At 39.7% G+C, this 16,219-nt stretch overlaps 1 protein-coding gene across 2 annotated transcripts in view; it reads left to right on the top strand.

Annotated features, from left to right (window-relative positions):
• The window catches only part of KCNK13 (potassium two pore domain channel subfamily K member 13), a 47,663-nt gene that overhangs the window by 29,028 nt on the left and 2,416 nt on the right, over positions 1-16,219 (top strand). Inside the window, exon 2 of one of the 2 annotated variants that reach the window (XM_064423610.1) lies at positions 2,616-2,692. The exons of the other annotated variant lie outside the window; for it this stretch is intronic. Coding sequence (XP_064279680.1) covers positions 2,616-2,692 — 77 coding nt within the window. The remainder of the gene's footprint in view (positions 1-2,615; positions 2,693-16,219) is intronic. 2 annotated transcript variants of the gene reach the window in all.

Here is a 16,219-nt window from a genome sequence, read left to right as displayed (position 1 = left end):
GCTGGGCTGTTGTTTCTACTCTGCTCCATCCCCCTGGGTTTCTCAGCCTCTGCCTACGTTCTCCTGTACACAGTTGCCCGTAGCAACACCCATGTGAAAAGGCCCCCAGTGCTGTCATCTCCCCTGGAGGACAGGACAGGAGCTCTGACAGTGCCAGCGGCAGCACTGGCTGAGCTCAGCTCTCTGGGCCTCCCCTGGCAAGCAGGAGTGAGGAAGGAAACATGCCTCTAGAAAAGCAAGAGTTTCCAGGAAAGAGAGGGTGGCATATCCAGCCCCAAAAGCATTTGATGAATCACTTACCTACTAGGAGGTGGTGTTTCCTTATCCCTGATGTTCTTCAGAGCCAGTGCTGCACCCCATTGTCCCAAACCCCATCCACACCCAGAACCATCTCCTCTCTCACACCTGCCTGCTTCTTGTGGGATTGTGCAATTAGCTGGATCAAGACTGGACTGGATAAAAATACTCTGACAAAAGGCTCATTTTTAAACTGGAAGAGAGTAGGTTTAGATTAGGTATTAGGGAGAAATTTGTTGCTGTGAGGGTGGTGAGGCACTGGAACAGGTTGCTCAGAGATTGTGGATGGCCCATCCCAGAAGTGTTCAAGTGCAGGTTGGATGAGGCTCTGAGTTACCCACTCTAGTGAAAGGTGTCCCTGGCCATGGCAGGGGGATTGGAATGAGGTGGTCTTTAAGGTCCTTCCCACCCCAAGTCATTCTATGATTTTTAACTTCTTTGGATCAATGTGAGGCTACAGCCGCACTGGCACAAGAAAGCCAGTGCCAGGGTCAAGTGGGCAAGAGCTGCTTCTGCTGCCATTGCCACTGAGATAAATTCTTATCAAATTTCAGTGTAAATTGAGAAAGCTATAACTTTTTATCAGCGTAGCTAACAACTTCTGTATTTATGTGGCAATGCTGGCAGAACTGCAGCAACAGGGCTCAAGCGAACTTGTTAGGTGGGATCCACTTACACTGAGATCCACTGGAGTTCTGCACTCAAATTTGCCATCACCTGAAAGTATAAAGGATTTGGTATAAGGTGCCCAGTGCTGATACAGAGGCAGCATGTCCCAAGTCTGTCCCCAGAGATTCAAATCCCCATCTCTCAATGTTGCTGTTGGGATGTTTGGGCTCAGATCTGCACTCTACATAAGGTCTTTTATCCTCACTCCAAGCTCCTTCTGCATTCTCTTTCTTTTCTTCCTTCATCCCCAACATATTCTTGTTCTTGTGAAACCATCAATCTGTAGCTTTTGACCCATCAGATTACACAAATTCCATTTAACCAAATAGCAGAACTGAAACAGCAATTAATGAGGCTGGATGTGGCAAGATCTCTGATCAAGAACAGCTGAAGTTGGCATATTGTTACTCAGAATAGTTTTGCAGCTCAAAACTGGGCATCGAGGCTTCAAAATCCTCAAGCCTGCCCCCCATCAAAGGTAATAATGCCTTCATTTTCTTATTTAGTGTGCATTATCCTTAATTTATCTTAATAGGAGGGAGTTATATTGTTACTGTTCTTACAGCTAGGGCTGTTCTCATGACCAAATACAAATTGGAAAGGAAGTGTATTTGGCAGATCTCTGATAAACATGGTGAAATGGAAGTATATTATAGTTTCTCAAAGGGAATGTGAATTCCTATTGGTCATGTAGAGCATGGGTTTTAGAGAGACTTGGAAAATACACACCAGGTGTGTAAATGTTGGAAGAGAACCTTATGGAAACAGTAGTGGGAACCTAGATTTTCCTTAGCCAGTGCAGTGGGTAGAAAATCTTACTCACAATATACCCTCACAGTCAAAGCAGTGAACCCGTGGTTTAAGGTTTTAAATTTGTTCAGCCTGTTGAATTGTTTGTGTGCCTGACCCAGCTCTCAGGGATCAGTACAGGCAGCACCTTATGCTTTGGCTCACTCTAAAGAGAACACTGCTGCAAAGGGTTGTGTAAAATGGGAAAAGCAGGAGTTTTAAAAGTATGTGTTCACATTTTACAAGCCAAAGCAGAAAAGCACGTTTCACTTTTAAAGATATCTGTACTCTACCAGTTGGTATCATTGTGTTGAGGAAGACCTGATCCTTGAGCAGACTGTGTTGGCATGTGCTTACTTGTACAGCTCTGGAATAAATCTGTCATTTCCTCACACCAGCTCACATCAGTAAGTATGACTATGCCGAATTACCTGCCCTCACATTGCTGAGCTTAAAAACAGTCACTTCAGCCTATTTAAAATAAAATTAATTGGGGGATACCGTAATAAAACCTCAGAACTTGTTGAGTAGAACAAATAAAGCAATATTAAATTGTGCTAAAATAAGCATAACTGTACAGTCTCCTTAAAAGGGTGCTTTTTATGGTGATATATAAAAAGTGGAAGTTTGGGATTTTTAAAAGTTGCATTTTCTAATGTACAAAAAGTAAATATACTGTAAGCATCGATGTTTTCAGTAAACCTGAGGTGAACAGCATCCCTGAAAAAAATAATTCCATGTGTTGAATGGGCTGCAAAGCAAACGGTGTTTTTGCCTGAATCATTAGAGACCTCCTCAGACACAGTAGTTCCAAGGTAAAAATGACAAAGTCTTAAACTGAAACTGTGAATGTTTTGTAGAAAGACAAGAGTGGAAGAACTGCACATCCTCTTCCCCACAAGCTCCAAGGCCTCAGCTGTGGCAAGACATGTAGGAGGTAATCTACAGAGCACTGTGTGTTTTCATAATTGAGTTGTGAATAAAAACCGAAGTACATGTAGTCATGATTATTTTGTGTTGAAGAGAAATATGTACCCTAATAATGTAGGGAGAAAATACAGTAATTTGCCATTCAAACTATGCATTTTTAGCCACAGAATTTTGTTCTCAAATTTAAATTGACATGCAGCAAAGTAAGTCTGGTTTGCTAATATCCCTTAATAATTTCATGAGAACAGGTTGGTTCTCACATCAAAACTTGTTTGGGAGGAGGTACCCAAAATTCATTCATGTGCATGATGTCAGTTAGCCCAGCCTCCCTCATGTCTTTGGTTTTTATTGTGTCAGTAAGTATGTCATGTTTAATCTCTATGAAATGCTGGAAGCTGATTAATGAGATGTTTCTAAGTTTCATAGTAGTTATTTTCTAATATACATGCTTTATTAAGTAATGAAGCAAGGTAAAAAGGATTTTCTGAGCTTGAATTTTTGCTAAGAAACACAACAGAAATATGACATCTAACCCAAAATGAAAGGAGAAGATGGGAGGGAGGAAGGACAGAATGTGCAGCAGAGCTGGAATAACATGCAAATCCTCACAGAGCAAGCAGGGAACAAGGTTCATATAAAACCTAAACAACTTCCCAGCAAAGCCAGATCAATGATCCTCTTAGTCCCCTATCCATTCCAATAACAGCAGGAGGTGATGCCATTTGGGGATGCAAGCCTGGCCAAAGTCCATTCCCCTGGTACACCCTCAATTTGAGCAGTCACTGGATGTGGATGTTAGAAGGTATCTTCTGTGCTTGTGGACCCTTTGTCCAGCAGCAGGTCTTTTTCAAGACAAGTTTACTAGACATGGAAATGGAAATTAATATGACTTCCAATAAGCTCACCTGTTCAGTGAAGATCTAACCAGACACAATAATCTATGGGCTGCACCCATACCAGGATTTGGGAAGGAGCTGAAGGTGTTGCTAGACTTTCTGCACTGCCAAATTCTGTGTGGGACATGTGGTAATCACTCACAGATGGTCAAGCAACTGGACCAGTTCCTGAGGTACTTCTTGAATCCAGGTGTCAGGGTTTTTGTGAATTCTGTTTTCAGTAGAAGGTCTGCTAAGACATCTTCAGCTTTAAACATTATGTTGTCAGTTGTGAGTCTTGTAAAGTCCTGATATTGAAAACTGCAGATTAGAGGATAGAAGGAAGAGAACATGAATTGGCTATAACATGCACATGAAACAGCTGCCATTGCTAGCCAAAGGTTGTTCAAGTATCTTCAGATCTTCTGTCTGGTGACACCTCATCATTAGTGTTATATGGGCAATAATAGATCTTATACAAAAGAAAGCTTTTTTTGGATGGCAGGGCATCTTAATATCCTCATCTGTCAGTTCACATTCACTCAGATGGATGGGGTTTAATTTGCTATTCACTCATGAAAACATCTTCATTCCTCTTTCCCTGAACTATGCATGCTCTACCAGAATATTCATTAAAAGTTCAAACAAGGATGGAATTTATGTTTGATTTTGCACTAGATACTTTAAATGCTTTTTAATATGGACAGCATTGGATGCTTTATTTCTTAACCAGAAGAATTTTTCATTTCATAGAAGCACTGAATGGTTTGGATTGGAAATGATCTTAAAGTTCACCTAGTTCCAATCCCCCTGCCATGGGCAAGAACAGTTTTCACTAGACCAGGTAGCTCAAAGCCCCATTCAGCCTGGCCCTGAATATTTCCAGGAATGGGGAGTCCACAACTTCTCTGGGTAACCTGTCCAGTGTCTTACCACCCTTATAGTAAAACATTTCTTCCTAATATCTAATATAAAGCTGATCTCCTTCAGTTTGAGGCCTTTCCTCCATGTCTTATCCTTATATTCCCTTTTGAAAAGTCCCTCTCCAGCTTTTGTGTAGGCCCCCTTTAGGTACTGGGAGGTGCTGTAAGGTCTCCTCAGAACCTTTTCTTCTCCATGTTGAACCACCCCAACTCTCTCACCCTGTCTTCACAGAAAAGGTGCTCCAGCCCAGTGATCGACTCTGGGCTCTCCTCTGGGCTCATCCCATCAGGTCCATGTCTTGTGTGGGGACCACAGAGCTGGACACAGCATTCCAGATGGGGTCTCACAAGAGCAGAGAGGCAAAAGCACCTCCCTCAACCTGCTGGTTACACATCTTTCAATGCAGCCAGGGATCTGGTTGCCTTTCTGGACTGCAAGCACACGTCACCAGTCATGTTGAGCTTTTCATTCACAAACCCTGCCAGGTCTTTCTCCTCAGGGTTAATATCCATCCATTCCCTGCTCAGGCTGTGTTTGTGCTTGGGATCCCCCTGACCTGCACAGGTCCTTGCACTGGGCCTTGGTGAACTTCATGAAGTTCCTCCTCTCAAGTGGTCATTTGAATTACCTAAAGCTTGTCATTCCAGTTCTTCTGTTAGGAGAATTATTAGCAATGCATTTTGAAAAAGATAAATCATAAAGCCATAACCATGTCAAGATTATATAAAACCACATTTTAGCAAACCCAGACACACATCTGGTAAAGAATGTTACTGTCATGTTTGTAAGCAAAACACCACTCTTGGGACTGCAAAACAGCTGGTGGCAGGTTTTAGGTTTTTGCTAGTTTTTCTTTAACCATTTTTTTAGAAAACATTCATTGTGACACTAGAAAAGCAAAATTTTATTCAAACTTTAAAATCACATTGTTAAATATATATATATATATATATATATATATATATACACACACACTTATAAATACACTGACCAAAAAAGTACTTCAGCCAATTTCCATTTTATAGGAGGCCAGAAAGGAAAGGACACTGGTGGGTTTTGTCAAAACCAGTATGCGTGATACAGATTTTTGTGTGTTCCCAAAGGTCCTGGAAGGTATCAATACAGCACACAGCAAAATATGGCATCGCCAAGTCAACCATAGTTTTCATTTAAGTATCAGCACCTCAGGAGCTCTAATAGCCTTGATAAAGCCAAGTACTTTGGAGTAATTACTAACTAATTTTTTCAATCCTTTTGTTATTTCACAAAATACTTTTGTACTGGACCAGCTAATTTCGTCATTCAACATTCTTATGTTAATATATGTTAAGTCATGTTATACTCCTGACCACAGTCTGGTGTGGTTTGGGTTTTAGGGTTTTTTCCTATCTTTTGCACTTGTGGGAATTTAGCTGCTGTGGTTTGCCTATGCTGCTGAAACAGGGTTATTTTTTCTCTGTCTACATCATTCTTCATCATATGTGTTGAGAATTTTTTGAAAGCTTCACATAAAAGCATAATCTTTTCCTCTTCATTTAAAACTCGTTGGGAGATATGACTTATTTCTCTACCTGTTAGAAAAGTTGCTGTGACTTTGAAAGCATTAATTTCTTCAGCTCCTGGCTGGGTGATTTTTTTCTGTATAGTTCAAAAACCTTTCTTTCACAATTCTGATAGAGTCTGTCTCTTGAAGTACTTCACTAACAAGTTTTTATTTTAGAAGAGAATCCTTTGTGGCACAGGGTTTTGTACCTATTTTTCAGCATGTACATTTTATGCTGTATCAAAGCACTATTGCCTTTTCATGTATGGCAAACTGTTTTGGACTTAGCTTCCAGGAAGCCACTATAGAGAGACAAAAGATGGCCCAGAGTCCTTCTAGTGTAGAAAGGACTTCATAAATGGCCTCAAAACTTTCAGATTTCTTTTCACACAGTTAGCCACTGGACACCTAGAGTCCTAAGAAATCCTGTTATTTAATTATGTGCTTCTTTTCCAAAGCAAAATATGCCGTTCAGCTGGGGAATAAGTACTGTGAACTATGAGGTCAGAAGCCTTTAAACCTATTACTAGTACAAGTGACATCTTCAAAACTCTTAGAAAGAGCCAGGACTTTATTTTGTCATTTTTTGAAGGGTTTTAAAATTTACAAGTAGATTGTACTTGGAGTAAATTGGGCATTTTTTTCATCCTCTGGAAGAATACTCAATGAATTAAACAGGCAATACAACTGGGGTTTTGGATAAACATATCTAGTAAAAGCTTTCTCAGCTTCACTGTTTTCATAAGCAGAGTGTGAAAAACAATTTAATTAAATTCAGTTATTTGACTGATCAGCATTAACAATATCAAGTAAACCACTCCACATCTGTGAAAAGGGTATTTACAAAACTGGGTGTTGTACATAAGCTGCCAGCCACTGAACCTTCCTGCTTCCAGGTTTAACAGCTTCCAAAGACTGGGAAAAGCTATCTTCCAAAATAATCTGAAATCTCTAGGATGATTCTTGTGATAAATTTATCTTTGTGCATTTTAAAATGTATTTCCTTCTTTAAACACTAATGTTTGAAACGATGGGCCTTTCTGAAGTCCTGATCCTTTGCATGAAGGCCAGGACAAAGCCTTCAGGCTTCAAGAAAATGAGCAGCACACGATGTTGCACTCCAGAGTGCATGTAACCTCTTAAAAGTTCAGCCAGACATTTCACCCACAAAGTCTTTACTCTTATATTTTTCAGCCTTATCACTTCCATTCAGGGATTGTCATCATAGAAGAGCTCACTTTCCCTGGAGGCTCTCAAATATTTTTTTGGAAATAGTAGCTGCTGCAGATACCTCTGAGCAGAGAGGAGAACTTCTCTAGAATGGCTCACACTTCCAACAGCAGTGCAGGGATGGCTCACAAAACAAAAGCTGTTAATTCATTTAACCCACTTGCAGAAAAAAATCTCATAAAGCAGAGAGAAAGTAAAGAAAGATTTCTTGAAATAAATAATTTAAATAAAAATATTTAAATAAAGATATCAAAATCTATTATGGGCCATTTAAGCTTTAATCAAAAGTGTTTCAGAAACAGTTTCACTGTTTCACTGAAAGGATTCACTGCAGTTTTATCTTTGCATATATGAATATTTCTGTTTCTAGACATCATTAAAATATGATTTTTATTTCCATAAATCTCTAAATATCTAACTGGAAAGCCAGAGATCCCTGGATGAATTCCCATCTGACTGGGCACCTACTGTGCAAGGGAGGCCCTGCTGAGCAAGGGGGCTGGACTGGCCAGTCTCCAGAGGTCCCTTCCTGCCTTAGCCTCTGTCTGATTTTGGGATGCCCATAGTACATCACTTGTTCAGTTATATCAGAAAGTGCCTAGCTCTGTAGCTTTTAACTACTCCTTAACATCTTGCTATAATCTTGGAATCTCATTCAGTTCTCCCCGCCTCTGCATGCCTCTCTTGTCCTTGTTTAACTGTTTGCGTGGGTAAGGCAAATGCTGAGACTTGGAATCTGCCTGATGCACAGAGAGCAGGACTGATCATCACCCAGATAGGTGAGAAGAGATTCAGCCCTTGAAATAGGTATTGTGTTGTGGGTGTTTTTACATTTGCAATGGCACAACACTTAGACAGCAAGCCAAAGTTACTGTGGAGGATTTGGAGTAGCAGAGTGTTGAACCTCCCTGTCATATTTTACAAATGGCCCCCCTGTTTTACATAAATGTTTGGACCTGTTAAAATCATGTTAGTAGGCTTGATCACTGAATTTATGCTTGGCTTACAGACATTTGTCATTAGAGCTGCCATTTGCCATTAGAGATGCCATTAGGCCATCTCTGGCCTCACAGGAAGGGACATTTGCATTAGATTTAGGACATCCACGAGCCAGGGACTTAGCAAGTCCTTTTACATTTTGAAAAAGCCAGACATTTCAAAAACAAAGGTACACACCTTGCTGTTGTGTGGATAGAAGTCAGCACATGGCTTCAGCAATGACTTACTCTTTTCACTGAGACAAAATTCAGTGTTTTCAGACTGTGCTTTCTACCCCATTGTCACATCTCTTTGATTTTTTTTCCTTCATTATGGTATCTTAAGTTTGTCTTGATATTTTTGCACCTGGTGCCAGAAAAGCTTTTTTTGCTAGGTGATATAGTCTTTGGAGAAGCCCAGCATTATTCAGGTTGAGCAACCTGGTCTGGCAGAAGGTGTCCCTGGCCATGACAGGGGGACTGGATGAGATGATCTTCGAAGGCTCCTTCCAACCCAGACTGTTCTGTAATTCTGTGATTGCTTGAAAAACTCAGACTTTTTCCTCAAGTGTCCATCCCTCAGCGCCTCCCACCCCAGAATAAATGTTTGCTTTCAAAATATAAAAAAAAGGTTCTTTGTCACCTTCAGAACTCCTCTCTTTTGAGACACAGATTAATGGATAAGAAATTCAGAGTTAATAAAACCAAAGTTGAAGTTTATCATCATATGCCTATCACAACCACTCTCAGATTTGTCATTTCTCCATAACCAGTTGTCCAGTGATGAATATTCACTGAAATCTCTGATAATGTTGTCTGTCATCATCTGCCAGGTTTTGAAATTTTAATTACAATGTTAATATCTGCTTCTGCTTTTATATGGAATATTTCAAAATCCTTATTGCACACAATACCAGCAGCCTTTTGTGTATGGTGTGACCTCACGGGCTTTGCTTCATATTTGTAGTCCCTGCAGCACCTGCTTGAGTACTATGCTTTTTTTCCTTTATTCCTAACTTTTTGGGGCTTTCTGTCAGTCTACAAGGAACTAAAGCAGTAGTTGTACTGTCTTTTATGCCATGTCCTTTTGATCTATCTTTTAGTTTGATGTATCCAACCATCAGGCCAAACTAATTTTCTGGATGAGGTTTTTATTTCCTGGGAAGTAGTGATGCTGAGGCCCTTGGCACGTGGTGGTTCTGGTAGCAATGGCTATCCAACTTCCTCTCTGACATCCAGATAAGGCTTGAAATTGGTTAGGAAAATGTAATCACACACAAACACACCTGCACATATACTGTTTCTTCAGCTTATCAAAAATAAGTTCTTATCTGTGACCAACTTCCTTACAGTCTGTAATACTGCAGATTCTTTTTCTCTACTTTTCTTTTTTGAGCTTAATACTCACAGCTGAGATATTTTTGCTTTAGTTGAATCACAAGTGACATTATTGCTTAAAATTGTTGGTATATAAAGCCAGGGAAGAGCTTTAATTTTATAAAATCCCCTCCACTGAGATGCTGCTGACAGTATGTCCCCAAGCTCAGGTTACCAAGAGGATTCAAGCAGGCACCACTTGTTTTTTTCCCCTGAGAGAGCTTTATTATTTTATGCCTTATTTCCCATAGTTTAAGCCCTAAAGAGAGAAGAAACTTTATTCCAGAGAAAAGCTGTATATGTCAGCAATAAAGTAACAATAAGCAATTTTAAACTAACCTTTGAAAATTCTTGAAATACGGGCAGCTTTGTGTGATTTAAAAAGGAAAATTTTAGCATAGATGAACTTATAGCTTAATGAGTACACAATATTATGTTCCTATTCCATAATAGTTGGGGATATTATGTTTACACAGACTGAATGACTGCAAACAAACTCTTGAAATAGTGTTAATTAGATTCATGACTCAGATAAAGTATTATCCTGCCAAGATGAATTATGGTTTGAAGTTACTGCTATTTGTTAGCAAGGTAGACTATTCAACAGAAAAGAAATGTTTCTATTCAACAAAAAAGAAGGTTCTGTATATGTGTATATATATATGACTCAGATGTCATTTTATATATTTTTCAGTTATGAACCTTGTCCACAGAACTACCGCTGATCAGTATTACTCTACCCATACCAAGGCAGAAGCTGTTCAGCACATTTAAACACAGAACTTCAGGTTGTCTTGGAGCCAGGCACATGTAGGCACAAGTGCCTTTTCATACAACACACTAAAACAAAAATATGATTTTGTATTAAATACAAAAATTGTATTTAAGATTCAAGGTATATTATTAAATTAGATAAATGTTTATATGTTTTAAGGCTAAATAAAAACTTTTAAATGACTGTTCAACAAGTTATGAAGTTCAAAAATAGTAATAAGATATTTCAAAACTTAACTTTGTTCTATCTCTATAGTAACACAAAAACTGTACAGAGGTACAAATCTGTCTAGGGGTGATGTAAAGGCACTAGATTTAGCACCTCCAGCATCAAAAACTTTACAAAAATTATAAACAGAAGCCTGACGGTAGGCATAAAACATTTATACATTGAATTTATGATCACAGAGCAGCTGTAATAAGGCTGTGTACATTTCTTATAGAAGACCTTGTGTGAACTTTAAATAAAATACAACCTTAACTATATAAAACAGAATGGCAAGGTTTTCACAAATTATCTTGCGTGAAAATCTTACAATAATGAAAATTACAGTCATGTATTTTTTAAGGACTACACAGACATGATAACAGAGCTATCAACAGACCCCTCAAGATGTCTATTGAAACTGATTTTTTTATTACATGGTTGATTTAATGTTATCCCTTTAGTATTCCTTCTACTTATGTCTTTTAGATTCCTTAACATTGGAAGCTTTTCTTAAGGTAGGTTTCTGTTCAAGGCAGAAGATGCAGTTTCATATGTGAGATGAGAAAGGGCAGTAACAGGCATTCAGCCCTCCAGAGAGGGTTTAACAATGACCCTCTGTGAGCTGAACTTTGCTGTGTTAAATAGAGACATTGCCTCACACACTAACACTAAACCAGTTTTTCTTATGCCTTCCAGAAGAAATCAGTGAAAGCCCAAGGTTTTGCTATTTCTAACCTTGAAGTCCCATTCACACACTTGGTGTGACACAAACCTGCATCTGTGTCACAGGGTTGGTTTTACAGAAGCCTTTTCTCAGAGGGCAGGAAATGCTACACCCAATCTCTTATACAAGGCTCCTGTCCCAGTGATGGCACAGACTGAGCACGGCTTCCATGAAGTCCTCAAATCATTATCCCCAGCCAGCCCTTAAACCCCACTGAAACAGTGTCCAGAGTGCTGGCTGTCAGGTGGGACAAGTCTCCAAACAAGTTAGAGAAGGAAAAAGATCTCGTGTATGTATTGTTTCATCAAGACATCCTGCACCATTAATTCCAGCATCAGTGTTTGTCCTTTTGGAATGCACTGAACCCTGCCAGGAGGTCTGCAGGAGGTTACATCCCTCTCATCCTGCCTGTGCATGACATAGCAGGTGCACGCTGACACAGATGGAAGCAGCTGCAGCAGCACTCAGGGCAGGCCCCAGGTCTCCAAGCAGCTGAGCACTCATCACAGCAGTCTGCACTTATGACTCAGCTCAAATAACCCTGGAGACATTTCCAGGTTTTACAGCTCTGGAGTGCTGGAGATGCTGGGCAGGAGGTGCAGAGGTTGCTCAGGCAGACAAATCTGGAAACAGAAGAGCACAGAGCACAAAGGAATGCTGTTATAGCCATGTATCCCTGCCTCCCTGGGCAGGATGAGTCTCCCCACCACTTAGCCATCTGCACAAGAAAACAGCACTGGCAATTAAATAAATTATACCACACCCCAGACTGTGCTGATAAAATATTATTTTGTCAAATAATTTTTCCATTAAAGGAAAGTTTAATGGCTAGCTCATTCTCCCTTCGTCATAAGAGACAAGATCCAGATGTTGAAATTAATGTTTAGGACATCATGCATGGATGTATGCCTCACCAGCCAGCTGCACTGTTCAGATGCTGATCTTCCACTGATGGGAATTCAGAGGTGCCTGCATGCATGTGTGTGTGTGTGTGCTTTTCTGTATAGCCTTAGCAAAATCAACAACACTAAAGATATTTTTTCATATCAGAAATTGGACCTCAGTTCAGGTTTGTTACCACCACGTAGCTGTGACAGCACCATGCCTGCTTCCATCAATGCGTCCTCTCATACAGTGGAAATCTTCACAGAAATTAGTCTTTTTCTTCTCTTTCTGGAAAGAAGGACTTCATGTTCTCCTTCTTTTCTGGAGCAGGACACTTTTACAAGCTTGTTTACATAGCAGTGTCATAAGGGCAGTGATGTGACAAGATTTGAGAGTCCTTTAGCTGTTCCTGCAGGAGTCTCTACAGGTGAGAATTACTCCAGCAGAAGTAGTTTTGTTAGGAGTACTTATCCTGTTCAGAGAGCACCAGAGGAGGTTATCATGGCAGAAGAGAATTTTGTCTAAGTGTCGGTGTCTGCACACTGTTGGAACAGTGCAAAGTACAGGACATTTTCTCAACAAAGTCCTTGAAGTACAGCTTTTGTTAGAGTTGTTTCTTCTGTCTCTTTTAGAAGCACAAAACATCCTTATGTAGATAGTTCAGTATGTGTCTGAAAAAAGAGGGTCAGCATCTTTGCAAGTATCTAAATCTTCCTGTATTTCTCTTTACTAATTACTGTTTTCTTGATTTTTTTTTTCACTGCAGTTGAAAGTCTTTGTCTTATTTAGTTTGGTTCACACCTATCATGAACCTCAATTATTCATTGTCTATGTCATTGGAAATGCATCATTTCCCCAGTGAGTGTCTAAACTGAACTGACAGAGAAAAAGAAATTAATATAAACTACATAAGGAATACAGACACAACATCGCAAAGAGCTTTCATTGTAGGCTAAACTGGAACCAGTTTTGTGTTGATATTTATATTTCTAACATCAGAGTGACTCATTGTTGCCCCCTCTTTCTACCTACTTCCTCTTTGTGGGAAGAGCAGGAGCAGTGAACTGCGCACATTCAGAAAGGAAATGAGACCTCTCAGAAAAGAGAGATATTTTTCAGAACAATAGAAAGACCCAATTGCATGATCTAAAATTAACTGTGAAATCTCTGTCTGTCCCAGTCTCCCTACACACACACTATGTGGGGCACCCCAGGCTTCATTCGTGAGGGATTATGACTGATGAAGCATTTCTCATATTTTTCCATGGCACCAGTTGCACCAGGAAATGAAAACTGAAGTTTAATTAATGTAACCTGTAAATGTCAGGACATCTAGAACTAAAACACAAAATGCCAAACCATGTGTCACCAGGCAGAGGGAAATGAGTGTGGGTAATGACCCATGAGATACACTTACAGCAGCTGGTAGCACTGGAGCAGTTTGCAACAGAAAAGATGAAATTACCAATATTGGCCTGGAATAGGTAGTTGATGTGTATTTCCTCTTGTTTGATTTCAATATCATCTTTTACTGTTAGATTGAGATTAACATTTGCTTGATGCTATTCACTGTTTGCTATTGAAGGATTCTGCTTTAGGAGAACTTCCTGTTGGACCTCAGTCCTTCTTATCAAACTGGCTATTGAAGAATTACAGCTGCTCGCTTTTCTCCATTTATACCCAGTACCACTTCAAGAAATAATGAAACACGATTATATTATACTGTTGATGTGATTTTCCTTTTTATTTTTTTAATATAAGTGTATACTTTTGGAATATCCACACAATATAACCTGAACACACTGGTGAATTTTAGAGTGCTTTGCAGTACCAGACTTCATAATAGAACTTTTGCTGCCAAAACAAAATCTAAAGGTTTGTTTTCCATAGGAGACATGCAATGTTTAGAAAAATTTTTCTGACTCTACTTGGAGTTAAATTTCCTCCAGCTTCTAAAAAAGTAGATATGCTACAGAGAAATTCAGAATTAATATGAATATTCACAAAAAACTCACAGAGTTCTTGCTTAAGCTGTAGGTGAAAAAAAACAAACCACAAAGTTTGGAGGAAAATTGAAGCTTAAGGAATGTACTTTGTCAGTTCAGCTGAATATTAAGAAAGATCAATCTAATTTATAGAAGTCAATGCATCATGGGACAGAGGCAAATCAGTATTACACTGATTTCAAAATAGGATCCTGAAATTTTTACTAAGAATGCTGCCTTCATTGCTGGGCTGGTAAAGTTAGGATTTGTCATGCATTTCTATCAGCAGTGACTATCTAATGCCATATCTGCAGACATGTCTAACAAATTGATTGAAACACTTTTTAGTACCTTAAAAACATTTTATTTTCCCAACCCAGAATGATCTGATTTCCACTTGATTGACTATAATCTCAATTGCTACTTGAAACAGTGCTTTTGAGAAATGTCACCCAATTTGTAAAATAAAAATCAGTAAACTTAATCAGCATTCTCTCATACCATAAAATCACCAGCATTTTTTCCCTGCAGTCGTGTCTTTTTTTTTTCTTCATCAAAAAGAAGAAATTTTGTACTCTCAAATGGTCTCCAAGTGTCAGCCACTGCTTTTACTTCCTATAATATATGATTTCATAATTTCATTTGGTATTTGCTTCCCAATCTGCAATGTAACTTCTTGCTGTTTCACTGTTGTGCTCTATGGGTCACATTGGTGCTCTAATTGCTCACTAAGTCATTTTTTCATAGTTCACCATGATTCCCTGGAATGCCTATTGAATGTCTTTGTAAAGCCTTTGCTAGTGGGTCACAGGACAAACCCAGCAACAAAATCCAGTCAGTTCAAAAACAACCTGAGGAGTTTTTACTGGCCAGGATGCCAGAAGCAGGATCCCGAGAGGGACCTGTGGGAAGCAGCCAAAGGCATAAACCTGCCTCTGGGAGTGTGAGCCTTTCTCTTTCCAGGGCATTTGCTTTATGCTTTATGCCAATCCCAAAATGCTGTTCACCCTGTGCCAGGGACTCCCCACCTTTCCATCTCTGCCCAGCCTGCTTCCCTTCTTCAAGGAACAGGGCAGGGCAGGGACATGGCAGCCCCTCACTTCCCTCCCCACAACTTCTCTGGGCAGATCTCACCAGCTGCTGAGAGTTTCTACTTATCCATTGTTTTTTTTGTGTCTGTCCACAGGGTGGAGGTCATGACTTGCATATAAGCCAGCCTGCACCAAAAATAAACATTAAAATTAGAATTATAGAGGGATCAAGTCATGGAACAGAAAGGGAGGGTGGAAAGCAAGAACACTATTTGTGTGCCAAGGGCAACAACAGGAAAAAGTTCTTGTGGAGAATGTTTTGTCTGTGGTTTGTCACTTGTCACGTTGTTTTCCACACCACAGAGCTGCAGTCCAGCTCTCCCTAGCACAGAAATTTAAATCTGATGTTAGATTGTGGGTGCAGGGAGAAGTGCAGTGCAGACCCTGGAGAGCCCATGCTTGGAGCTGTTGTTAGTGGGGCTTGAGCTGGAGGGGCTTGAGTGAGGGCTGACACTTCACAGTGTGAGGCAGGGCCAGTGTTAGAGAGGAATCTGTGCTGGCAGAAGGTTGCCAGTGAAGGGAAGAGAGCTGCAGTTTGGCACTGTTGGAAGCATGGTCCTTTCACATTGCTCTTTTCTTGTCTTTGAAGTACAAGTGTATCATACTGACTATATTTTCCTTTATTTCCCAGAGCCTAATGTGTTTATTTCATAATTGGCATCTGATAGTTACAAAGAGAAAGAAAAAATCCCGTGATTTTGCTGTCCTGTCAACAAAAATGTGTTTGCTTAGTTGGTCAGTTAGTAGTCCTTTGATAATCTTAATAAAATACCAGCAAAGATTTGTTATGAGTGTTACTCCAATTTGCTCAGTGATGTTCTGGACATCTTTTTATTCTTTAGTACTATCTTTTTAAAGCAAGATTGTCTTATCAACAGCTTTAACCAAAGCAAAATTTCTATTTTAAGGCTTTAGGATGGGAAATATTTGAGAGTAGACTG

This window comes from Passer domesticus, chromosome 6 (assembly GCF_036417665.1).
Source record: "Passer domesticus isolate bPasDom1 chromosome 6, bPasDom1.hap1, whole genome shotgun sequence".
Taxonomy (NCBI): Eukaryota; Metazoa; Chordata; class Aves; order Passeriformes; family Passeridae; genus Passer; species Passer domesticus.
This window is presented reverse-complemented; position numbering and strand designations above follow the sequence as displayed.